This window comes from Zalophus californianus, chromosome 5 (genome assembly GCF_009762305.2).
Source record: "Zalophus californianus isolate mZalCal1 chromosome 5, mZalCal1.pri.v2, whole genome shotgun sequence".
NCBI classification, from domain to species: domain Eukaryota; kingdom Metazoa; phylum Chordata; class Mammalia; order Carnivora; family Otariidae; genus Zalophus; species Zalophus californianus.
In genome coordinates, this window is record NC_045599.1 from 54,763,648 (window position 1) to 54,775,993 (window position 12,346).

A 12,346-nucleotide genomic window follows, 5' to 3' on the forward strand; every position below is an offset into this window, starting at 1 on the left:
AAAAACAAAAAAAAATCTTTAAAAAAAATAAAAATGTTTCTGGTTTTACAAAAACACCCTTTCTCTAGAAAATCAATGTTATCTTGCATTGAGCACTGTCCCTGAGAAAGTGTTTATGCACCATATACACTTTCCTCTGCGGTCTGCAGCTTACAATTAGTCAGAAGCAATCCTTGCCCTGACTCCAGCTTGGATGTCCTCATAAGGGACAAAGCATTGGCCCCAGCAACTGCCTGAGGAGGCTGGGCTTCAGTAAGGATTCTGGTGGCAACTGGCAAGGATGCATTGTTCCCACCCACAGAAAGATGTGATTCCAGCAGGTGGCCTGGAATTCCCTCCCCACAAAATCATTTTAGGGAGACCTCTGGCCAGGCAGTTCTCAGCTCCAGGTGAGACTGTCCTTTGGGAGGCTCTAGTGCAATGGGTTAATTGTGCAAGGGCTAAAAGGACCTGCTAACTCATATCATACACAGCTGTTTAAAGACAGAAAAATTTTCAAGAATGTGTCTGGATTGGGGGGGCAGATTCTGAGAAAAATGTTTTGCTTTCTCATTAAATGTTAAATCAGTTGATCAGACTCTTACATATTCTTCCTTTCTTCACATGGAGACAATGTGACCTTAAGTCTGGTTATAAAGACAGGCTTAGCAGTTTAGCAAAAAAAATTCTGTCAGTTTGGCAGATTTCAACCATTAAAAATTAGGGAGAAAAGCAGAGGAAGTGGACAAATAGTACAAAGGTGAAAAGGTGAGGTAGGTGTGTATGTAATATTTTAAAGATTGCTGATGCAAAAAAGATCAGAAAAGTGATGCTAGGGGAGTGTCATATAGAACTAGGTAGACAAAGCTGACACATGTAAAAAAAAAGGGGGGGCTACAGATTCCAAATGTATCTACAAGAAGGGGCTGGGGTATCTCCTGAGTAGAGGAGACAGAGAGCAGGATCTAGCAAGGAAGCAAAAAGTGTATAAGAAATAAATGACTGTTCTACACAGTGACCTCTAAGGCAATTGCCCCGCCACAGTGGGTGTTTAATAAATCACAATGATGGCTACAAAGAGGCAGTGTGATGTAAAGAAACAAAATGGGATTTAAATACTCAAGTCCCAGTAGCTGTGACCTTGGACAAGTCATTTCATATCTTTTTGAACCTTAATATCTTTATTTGTAAAATAGGATCAATAATAATTCTTGTCCTGGGCGCCTGGGTGGCTCAGTGGGTTAAGCGACTGCCTTCGGCTCAGGTCATGATCCTGGAGTCTCGGGATTGAGTCCCGCATCCGGCTCCCTGCTCAGCAAGGAGCCTGCTTCTCCCTCTAACCCTCCCCCTTCTCATGTACTCTCTCTCTCTCTCATTCTCACTCTCTCAAAATAAATAAATCTTTAAAAAAAATAATAATTCTTGTCCTATTTCAGTGTGGGTGAGAGAAATATTAGTGAAAATCCTTTTTAAAAGTTGGTGTGTGCTAAGGGTAGTGAATGGAATGGACAGATAAGTGATTCTGATAACTGATGCTGTTAACAAGGGTGTGTTCACCTTGTGAAAAGCAATTGAGATTTTGTGTATTTATCTGTATGTATATTTCCTAAAATGTTTACTTTTAAAAGTTAGACTAGCTCAAAACAGTTTCTAAAGTCAGGATGATGACGATGATGATGATGATGATGATGATGATAAAGACAAGGAAATTATAAATGTGGGCCAGAAACTCATAGTCTTTATCTCGTTTCTTATCCCCCCTGGAGGCTCAGAACTCAAAAAGGGGGACTGATGATAACAACCAGTTATTTTCTATGTGTGTTTCTGCTTGTTACTGAATAGTATTTTCCTGGTAAAGGAGCAGGAGGAATGAACCAGGAAGTTTCCTGCGTGCCAGAGCGGTCAACAATAAAAGGGAGCCCAAGCTGTTCACATCAAGGGAAAGATGTGATTAGAGAGATGTGACATGCAAAGAAATTATCTGAAAAGTGAATTCGTTTGGGAAAGTAAGAGTCCCAAGGAGCCGAGAGCAGCTGGTCATGATCAGATTCTCCATCTTTCTGTCAAATGTAATCGTATCCAAATTGGCAGGGTATTTATTGCTAAAGTCGAAGGGCCAGATTTTACACTAAACATATTTACACATTTACATTCGTGGCCTTAAAACACTCCACATTTCACTGGCCGTGACATCAAACACATTTACCAACAAAAAGCATATGCCTAATTACAAAATCATAGGGCAGAAGAGAGGCAAGCGGCAGCTGATGGGCAATGAGCTTGCGTGCATGCCTGTGTGTGTCTACATGTGACCCAGCTGTAACACCAGGAAACCAGTAGAGAAAGGAATGGATGCTGACAATGCTGGGCCCACTTCACTTGTCCTCTGCTTCTCAGGCCTGTCCTTGTCTGGCTCAGCTCTAAAGAGGGAAGGGGACCCCTGGCACTCCAGTGTGTCCCATGGTTATCCCCCTGGAGGAGCCCAGAGATACTGGAGGAATTGCTGGGCACATTTCTGATTTAGATTGAGTTTGATGCGGATCTGACCTTAATGTTATCCCCCAAATGACTTTTCTCAGTCAGTGATAAAAATAGGTGTGAGCAAAATGTGTAGCCAGCAGAGAATTTTTAAACCAAAACTAGAGTCCTTAATTCCTGGCTTTGGGCAGTAAGATCAGATCCCTACCCATCTCTAGCAGTTGTAATAACACCATTAGCTGCTCCTAGCTTGGTCCTCGGTCAAGCAAGGAAATCAGAGCCACCAGGGCCAGAGAGAGAAAAACAAAACAAAACAAGCACAACCACTGGCTTCAGACAGCCCTTAATAAATGACACAGGCTGGTATTCCATCAAAATAATCACCTTCAATCAGAAAAAAACACCTCCCCCAGTTCTCTCAGAGGATAGGCTACAGGAAGAAATTTGGTAGGCTTAAAAAAAAAAAAAAAAAAACCTGAAAGGCAGAAGCTTTTTCCCCAGATGGATGCTTACTACATTCACTGTAAGCATTTTGGTAGTAAATACACCCCCAAATTCCAGTTCCACCAGCAGAAAATTTGGGCAGGAAAGGGCCACTGAGTAGGGGGACAGGAAAGGAGAAATATGCAAACATATAGGTGGCTCAAGGAGAGAAAATGGGAAAGGTTCTCACAATTTTCCCCTTCTCCTCCCCAGTTTCTTTTTTTCTTTTTCTCTTTTTTTTTAAGAGGAAGGGAAGTGGCTCTTTAAATAAAGGCACAGGATGGGGATGGGGAGGAAACACATTTTTGAGCAGAAGCGCTAGCTTCTTATTTTAAAGAAATAAAATAATTACCCAACAGAGAAAAAAGAAATCAACCAAGAAACAATCTAAGGTCATGACACCATGTGTGGTACAAGGAGCAATTCAATCCATAAGGGCTTCATTACCCCCGCAATAGATAACATTTGGCTAAATCTAGCTGCAGAGTAAATCTCAGCAGCACAACAGAGCCCTGAATGGGGAGGCTCCTTTTTGTGTGGTCCTTCTCCCGGAGCTGCCTGAACCATTAGCCCCAATATATCCCTCTCCCTATTAACTGCAATTCCCTCCCGACTGCACTTCGGTCATTTGTCTCCAGGCTCTACGGGGGCGTTTGATGAGCAGAGAAACAAGACCAAGGGGAGAAAAGCGTCGGGTTAATGAGTTGTAGCAAATCCACACTTTGTAGTTGGGAGGAGGAGAGCTGGTGGCCAATGTTTGTCCAACTGGTTTATTTTTCGAGACCCAGCCTATTGAGGAAGGCTTGTTCAAGCAAGCTTCGTCCTTACAAACACACAAACATCCTTCTGTTTGCCTTCAAAGAAAAGAGGACCAGAACTGGATTTGCATGCGAATGAGGAGCCCCGGGAGGAGACGTCCTTGCCCATCAAAGGCCGCGGTAGCTGGGCAGCCCTGGGGCCTTTGTTCTGGCACCTGCTCGCCCACGCAGTCTGACTGGGCGAGCTCTGCGCTCCTGGTCGCCCGGTCCCAGGCTACCGCTCACTCCCTGCCTGCCCCGCAGCCTTCGCTCCCCACTATCTTGTCCACCCGCCGCTGAGCCCGCAACACCTCCGGTGGAACCCAGAGCCCGGAGGGTGAAGGAGGCAAAACTGGAGAGTGAGCAGGCGGGTTGGGCTTCCGACTCAGGGTCTCACAGAGCGCTTGCGGTCTCTCAAGCCGGCGCGGGTGATTCGGAAGCCCTCCTCCAGACCCCAAATGAGCCCAGCGCTGGATTGCACAGTGCCTTCTTACCATTCTCTTAAAAGCACTGACAACTTGGGGGGTAGAGCCCATCCTGGCACTTTTTTACGGATACGGGAATGTGAACAGAGAGGATTAGCTGGGATTACCTGGTTTCAGGACATCCAAGCATCATGCAAAAATAATAATACCCACGGCCTTGTTCTTTCACTCTCTCCTCATAATGACTTTCAGCCCTAAGTTTCAGATCTGTGACTTACAGAAGGCTGCGAGGCACGCCTGCAGGGCCTGTGCTGTTTGGGTTCCGCGTGCTAACGCCTCTCCACCCCGGAGGCTGCTTGGGCATCCGGACGTTCTCCGTTCCAGTGTCTCCTCTCTTAGTCGTGCTAGGGTAAAAATAACTTTTGCATATAAGATCTTGGTCTAACAGTATTTCAATCTGTATCTCTATATTTAGTGGTAAACTTTGAGTGTATGTTTAAGCTCTTATTTAATCGCCTCCAAATGTTTGATAGGAAAAAACCCAGAACTTAATTTTGAGGCTGTGAGAGTCCATTTTTTTTCCTCCCTAAAAAGGGACATGAGGATAGGGCATCAAGGGTGAATGTCACTGCAAAAATACTGGCCTAAAATTCAGTCTTCGTTAACCTGATATGTTTAGTTGTGCAGATCTTCAGGTACATACCTGTCTAGATTTTTGAAAAAGAATTTAATAAACGTATTTAACCTCCTCTGCAACTCACTGATACTAAGCATTTAAATTACATATTACATATGCTTTGGTTTTATTTGGAGCCCACGATAACATCTATCAAAAACTAGAGTCTCACATTTTTTTAAAGAACTAGAAATTGCCTGCAACAAGTAGTTAATGAAAACACTCAAAAGTTGAAAAAATATATCCAAATCACAAAAATTGTATCATTACTTCAATAAACACCCGATACATTTTCATTTTTATTCTTAAAGTGTGTGCTACCCTAAAATTGAAGATTTCTCTTACATACCCTAAGTTACTCATTTAAATTAGAATTTCACTGTTTGCCTTTTAGAATAAAAATTTCTTTATGTAATTCCTGGAATCTCTTCTGTCAAGAAAACAGTAGCTTTAAATACTAGAGCTTTCAAATAAAGTTTTCTTTATATATGTAAATATTATTCAGGACTTCAAAGCCACTTGAGTGTTGATCATATCTATTAAATTTTTTAAACTAAAAATTGCCTATTTGCTTGTGCTGCTTTCATTAAGATATAATGTTGTATTGCAGACTTTTTATAGATATATACAATATTGTGCTCAAAAGCAAGTGGAAATCAAATGAGGTGGGAAACTCAAAAACAAAATTAAAAGTTCTATAAAATTATCTGAGGGTAACTGTGGCGTTAATTTTAATAGCCTCAATGTTCTTCAAAACGGAATAGAATGAGATTTGAAAATGAACACTAAAGTAACTTCTTCTATTGTAATCATTTAAAAGTATTTTCTGATTTCTTGCAATGGTTTTGACCTAGAAAGTTTAAATGAAAAATCATGGCATGATGCTTTTAAATTCTCTTTGAAAATAAAATGTTCTATTCTATATTGGGTTCCTACTTAGCTCCCATAGAAAATTTTTTTTAACAGAAAAGAAAATAAGAAGGGGACGACTGAAGCCAATTTTTTGGTGGATTTTCTTTGAAAATTAAGCATTTTATTTCTGAAAAAGTGTAAAAATCTTACATTAGAATAGTACAATAATAATTGCCAGTAAAATTTACAATACTCCTTGTAAAGAATACGTAGTAAGTACAAAATAAAAATTCCGCATATCTATTATGATACAAAACACAGGTTAAAATAAGAAATGGTAAATTTTACTTTTTTCCTTGTGTAAACATGTTAATTATTTTTCCTTTTCATGAAAAAGTATACCAGACGAGTGTCCTCAAGTAAAAACTATTGCTTCTCCGCTGGCACTCTTCAGGACCTTTACTATTTGTGTATCATTCTTTTGAACATTATTGATACTTTTACGCCTGGACCTGAGAATCTCTAGACCTCAAAAAGGCTTAGATTTTTGTTTTTTTAATTTCCCACAAGTCAAGGAAGCCCCTTGCGCTTACACAAGGGAGGGCACCCACCAGCACCCTCTTCCTCCCCACCCCGGGTCGGGGGGGGGGGGGTGCTGCAGCATAGGGCGACTTTGCATAAATAGAGGGACCCGCAGAGCCGAAAACCGCGCCTCAGCTGCTGCCCAACACAGTCTGGTCTGAGAATCCCAAGCGGCGAAAATGGGGGCGCGAGGTCGGGAGGGGCCGCGCCGGGAGGAACGAACAAAATACCAAACCACCAAGATAAAAAAAAAAAAAAAAAAAAAAAAAAGGAGCCGGGATTCCTACCTTCTCTCCCAAGCGCGCTAACATAGCGTTATTAACAATTTGAAATCCTAGCAGTAAAGTTCTCGACACTGGACAGGGCAGTCCCTTGGTGCAGAGTCCCCAGGGCGGCCGACGAGGAGACCGAGGAGGCAGCGGCGGCCGCGGCGGCCACGAGCGAGCGGGTGAGCGCGGCAGCCGGGCCCACGGCCGCCTGAACCGCGCAGCCGCCGCCGCCGCCGCCGCCGGCGGCGGATCCGGGCGCGGGCGCGGACGGCGTCACCGGAGAGGGTGAGGGCGAGGCCTGCACGGCAGCGGCGGCTTGCGCGGCGGCGGCGGCGGCGGCGGCCGGGCCCAGGCTGCCCCCAATGATGCTCTCGATGGAGAAGGGCGAGCGCGCCAGCGCCGAGGCTCCCGGGCCGCCCGCCTTGGCAGCCGAGGCCTGCAGTGGGGCGGGCAGGGCGGCGCCGAGTGGGTGCGGCCGGTAGCCGAAGGCGGTCCGGGCCAGCTCGGCGGCCGCGCCGTGCGGCGGCGGGGGCGGCGGCGGCGGCGGCGGCGGCGGCGGCGGCGGCGGGGGCGAGTGCGGGTGGAAGGCGGCGGCGGCCGCGGCGGCCGCGGCGGCGGCGAATAGGGCCGAGGGCGGCGCGTAGGGCGGCAGCTGCAGGCCGTAGCCGCAGCCGTAAGGGCCGTAGCCGTAGGCGTGCGGGGGTGGCGGAGGCGCGGGGGGGAAGAGCGCGGCGGCGGCCGCCGGGTCGCCCGAGCCCGCCGCGGCCCCTGCGCCGCGCAGCAGCAGCGACTCGGCGGCGGCGGCGGCGGCGGCGTTGGGCGGGAGCAGCGGCTGCCGCTTGAAGCGCTTCCTCCGGCGCAGGAAGCTGCCGTTGTCGAACATGTCGGCGGACTCGGGATCCAGCGTCCAGTAGTTGCCTTTGCCGGGGTTGCCGGGCTCGCGGGGAATCTTAACGAAGCAGTCGTTGAGTGAGAGGTTGTGGCGGATGCTGTTCTGCCAGGCGGGGAACTTCTCCCGGTAGTAGGGGAAGCGGCCGCTGATGAACTCGCAGATCTCGCTCAGCGTCAGCCGCTTCTTGGGGCTCTGCAGGATGGCCATGGTGATGAGCGCGATGTACGAGTAGGGCGGCTTCACCAGGGGGTTCTTGGCGCCGCCGCCGGCGGTCGCGCCGCCGCCGCCGCCCGCGCCCGCGCCGCCGCCCCCAGCCGCCCCGGCCCCAGCCGCTGGGGCTGGGCCCGGGGGCGCCGGGGAGGCCCCTGACCGCGGGGCTAGCAGGATGTCATCGTCCTCCTCCTCCTCCTCCTCCTCCAGGTCCTCTAGCTCGTCCTCCCCGGCGTAGGAGCGCCGCCGCCGCCGCCGCTGCGCGGGCACCGCCAGGCGGGACACGCCACCGCTGCCCTCGTCGTCGTCCTCCTCTTCTTCGTCGTCTTCGTCCTCGCCCTCCCCTACCACGTCGATGTCTGTCTCCTCCGCGAGGCCGGAGGCATCGGACATCTCCGTGCTCAGGGTCATAGCTGTGGCGCGGCGGCGGCGGCGGCGAGGCGTCGCATAGGGGCGCCGGGCTCCGGGCTCCCGCCGCTCCCCAGCCCGGGTCCCGGGCGGCGGGCCCGGCACGGGGGCGCCACGCTGGGGGCGCCGCCGCTGTTCGAGCTGGGCCGGGGGCTGCCCGGGGACTGCCCGGCGGCTGCGGAGGCTCGCGCCGCGACTTTGTAACTCCTACGCTGCCGCCAGAGCCGCACGGTCTCTGCGCTCCCTCGGCTCCGCGCGCACCGGTCCCGGGCGGGGGACTTGACCTTCCCCTTTCCGAGCGGCCCGCGCCGGGGTCAGTGAGGAGGGGGTGGCGAGACCCCGAGCGGGCCAGTCAGAGTGCCGGGCGCCCGGGAAGGTGCGGGACGGGTGAGAGTCTAGGGACCGAGCTCGGCGAGGCGAGGGCTGAGTCCAGGAGAGGGCGGACCTTTCCTCGGCTTATAGTAGGAGGCCTGTCACATGGTGTGCACGTCAGAGCGCTACCGAGGGAAGGGATAGAATGCCTAGGAAATCAGCCCTGCTCCGGAGAGAAAGTTTACCCGGAGGAGGGAGCAGCAACTGAGAAGATGGTGGGGGGGAGGCCGAGGAGAGAGGACCCCACCACTCCTTGTCAAAGGGGTTGAGACCTGAATTACGCGCTGGCCCGCGGTGGTCTGGACCTAGGGCCGATGCAAGAGGTAGAATTCCCAGGCTCCTTCTCTTCAGTTAGCCCTCAGCCCTAACCTCAGAAGCACTCTCGTGACGCGACAGTTTGACCACTCGATGGCCCGTAGGAGCCGTCCAGCCCGGAAGTAACTCCCCTCCCCCAATCGTCCGAGGTGGTCCCTGAGGAATGGCTCTGAGATACGTTGGGTTGTCCCGTCTCCCTCAGACTGGGCCAGCGGCTCCCCATCAAATCTGTTGAGAAACCCCCAGTTTAAGCACAATAATAATTGTTTACTGACCTTTTAACCTGTCCCCTTCGGTTCTTCTCCAGAGACGTTTGTTTTCCGCCATCTGTTAATAAAAATGCGGTTAGGCTGGCGTTTTAGTCACTTACCCGCAATTGAATGCCCTAGAAACTTGACAGCTAAACTAAGCCACTCTAATGAGAGGATCTGACAAATTTCATGGGAATAAAGAAAGTAATCATGGAATACAGAAAAGAAATAGAAAATGTTAGTGAAAACCCAAACACACACACACAAAATGCACCTAGAAACAACTCAGAAAGTTCTTCCCTAATGGGTTAAGAGACTCTCTAGTTCTTAGTAAGAGGAACATTCTAATCAACACTTCACAGTAATCTCAAAACGCTTAGTAACTACAACATATACACATACCTCTACTCAGGCTTAATAATAGGAACTATATTAATTAAAACTTTCAAACCAGCTTTTAAAAATGTTTTTGGAAAATCTAAATATTTCCAATAGCTACTGGTGGAAAGAAACGAAATAATATTGTAAAATAAGATTTGAGTTCTGTTCAGCCCAATTTTCCTTTTCAGGTGACAAGGTAGTAGAAATAACTCAAATACGCTATTTTAAATATTCCTATCTTTGTCGTCAACTCAAATTATTGTGGCTAGTGTAAAAACCCTAATAGCTTGTGGAATTCACACTCACATAGCCATTCCTTTTGGATTTTTGCATCTCCCCAAATGCTTCTATTTCAAAGTGGGGACCGGCCTCGAAATTTTAGCTTTCTGTTTAAAATGACCACTTTAAAAATAAAATAAAATAAAAAAATAAAATGACCACTTAACAAAAACTATCAAAAATCAATGGCTTTCTGTAGGAACAATCATCAGCTGCCTTTGTGTACGTCTTTTTATCCACCAAGTTTTTCACGTTTTCAAACGTCTTACTCCCCTTGTCAATCAGAGTCTCAAAAATAAACTGCCCCCCCAACCTAAGAATTCTTTCAAAATCGAGTTTTTGTTGCTGAGGACAGCTACCTCCCAGTTACACTTACAAATGACCCATAAAGTCCATCACAGATCTCTGAAAGATCTATGAGAACGCCTCAAAGTTCTAAATAAATTATTTTTCATTGATTCTCATCTGAAAAATGGCTGAACCATTTAATTATTGTAATGGGCTCAGCCTTAACCTGAGCCAACATTAATCAGCACTATTAATCAGGCATTACATTGCTTTGTTGATCTAGCCAGGAGTCCTTACCAAGGAGTTCACTTTTACATTTGGAAGTTGAAGTTTTATAAGTACTCAGTCGATAGCTAAATAAACACCATGATTTTCACTAGACTGAGGACTGGTGTGTGGCGAAGTATTTGAAGATAAAACGGAGAGGAAGAATTTGTTCGCAGACCATTAGTTACTTTAGATGATCAGTTACAGCCGTCATTCCATCACCCTGAACTTGTCTGGCCAAGGAGGGCAAAGAGATTGACTTGGCGTTCCGTTTTTGTAACTTTGTCCAAAGCTCCCTCCCCAGAGGGTTCAAGGGGTCTTCCCTGGAAACGTTTGAAAAACGTGGCAAATTATCTTCTGGCCACTCAGGGGTAAGTGTTAGGATTTAGTGAAGGTCAGAGCGGAAGATCAAGCCAGGAGGAGCGCTGCAGGGACAGTGTTCACAGAGAATTGGGTGAGCTTTTCTAAAGCCCCACATTGGGGCACGTCACTTGCTTTGTTTGCTTTAGTTAAGCTACACATCCGTATGCGACCTTTAGCTCCGCGCTCGTGAAATTTCCGGAGCGCGGAAACCCAAGTGTTTCATTTCCCGCGTGTCCCCCTCTTGCTCCCCTCGTGCCCCACCTCCGAGCCTCCCTTCCAAACGCGTTCCCAGTTCTCAGCCGCGGCTGGGAAATATCCACCGCCACCCACTCAAGCTAGCACGGGGGATGAGAAACTATTCTGTGGGGCGGGCTGGGGACCACGCGGCGATCGACCTCCCGTGTGCTCCGCTCGCGTGGACGCGGACAACGCCCGGCGCCTGCCTGGCCAGGTGGTGCCCACGTGGGGGAGGGCTGCCCCCTGGCGGCGGCACGGCGCCCTGCTGGCCCCGGCTCAGGTCTGGATGCGGAGCTGGAGAAGCAAGTGTGGCCAGCGGACTCCCGGACTTCCCTCCCACTGGGCGTCCGGCAGCAGAGCTTTACGTTTCTTGAGTCCCCACTTCTCTGGGGCGACTGAGCAGGAGCAGAGGTATTTCTTTGGGCCGCAGGTTTCTCATGTTTTCTCTTGGACGGTTTGGGTGCTCCAGCAGCCCCTGGAGGGTTATTGGGATTGTGTAGCCGCAGAAATCGAGGAAGCGGCGGAAGCCTCGAAAGGCGCCGCCTTGGCCCCTTGCATTCGGCCCCCTGATTGAGAGCTCCGTAAGATCCAGGGACCTCCTTCGATGGGTGAAGGCTGGCAGACACCTGGGGGATTAAACTCCCGGGTTGGGAACTTGGACGCCTCTCTTGGCCCCAGAGCATCCCAGGAGTTTACCCATGAATGTGAATACCAACGTTTCCAAACTTGTAGGGACACCTGGGGCTGCGTCCCTTCTCCAAGTATCCCACAAGCCTGTGCTGAGATACTACTTTGTGCCTAGTGAGGTGCTCATAGTCTCTTGGGAAAGCCAGGTAGATAATTGTTATGCCCAGTGGTAAGTGCTTTCTGATTCCCCCACTCAAAACTGAGTGGTGCCTCGGGGTCCTTGACTAGCTTCAGAACCAGTCTTTCACCCTGCAGCTGCCCTTCCTTGCGGCTATATGCATCTTCCCTTTTTGTAAACTCAAATGTCTAGAGGCCAAAGGGGGCTCCAGTCCTTGTTTTTTGTTTGTTTTTCAGTGTGTGTTAAAATACACATAGCACAAAATTTACCACTTTATTTTTACCTTTTAATTTTTTTCTTGCGAATAGGCTCAGTTAGAGCCTTATATGTAATTAAGTAATGTATAACATGAATATACATACAAATATCATATCAGTAATATAATACAGTAGTAAAAATTTACCAAAGTGTACAGTTCAGAGACATTAAGTATGTTCACATTGATGCAACATATTATCCATATCCAGAACTTTTCCTTCATCCCAAACTGAAACTCTGTACCCATTAAACAATAATTCCATTCCTACCCCCACCCATTCCCCAGCCCCTGGCAACCACTATTTCACTTCCCATCTTTATGAATTTGACTATTCTGGCTACCTCATAAAAGTAGAATAATACAACATTTGTCCTTTGTGACTGGCTTATTTCACTTATAGTGTCTTCAAGGTTCATCCATATTATAGCATGTATCAGAACTTCGTTCCTTTTTAAGGCTGAATAATATTCTTTTCTAT

General features: G+C 48.4%; 1 protein-coding gene across 1 annotated transcript in view; it reads right to left on the minus strand.

Annotated features, from left to right (window-relative positions):
* FOXD1 (forkhead box D1) overlaps nucleotides 1-8,578 on the minus strand; it is a 77,086-nt gene extending 68,508 nt beyond the window's left edge. Inside the window, exons 1-2 of the mRNA XM_027606158.1 lie at nucleotides 6,560-8,578; nucleotides 4,441-4,566 (exon numbers count right to left, since the gene is read on the minus strand). Of these exons, the coding sequence (XP_027461959.1) occupies nucleotides 6,591-8,054 (1,464 nt within the window). The 5' untranslated portion in view covers nucleotides 8,055-8,578 and the 3' untranslated portion in view covers nucleotides 4,441-4,566; nucleotides 6,560-6,590. The remainder of the gene's footprint in view (nucleotides 1-4,440; nucleotides 4,567-6,559) is intronic.
* Between the last annotated feature and the right edge of the window lie 3,768 nt (nucleotides 8,579-12,346).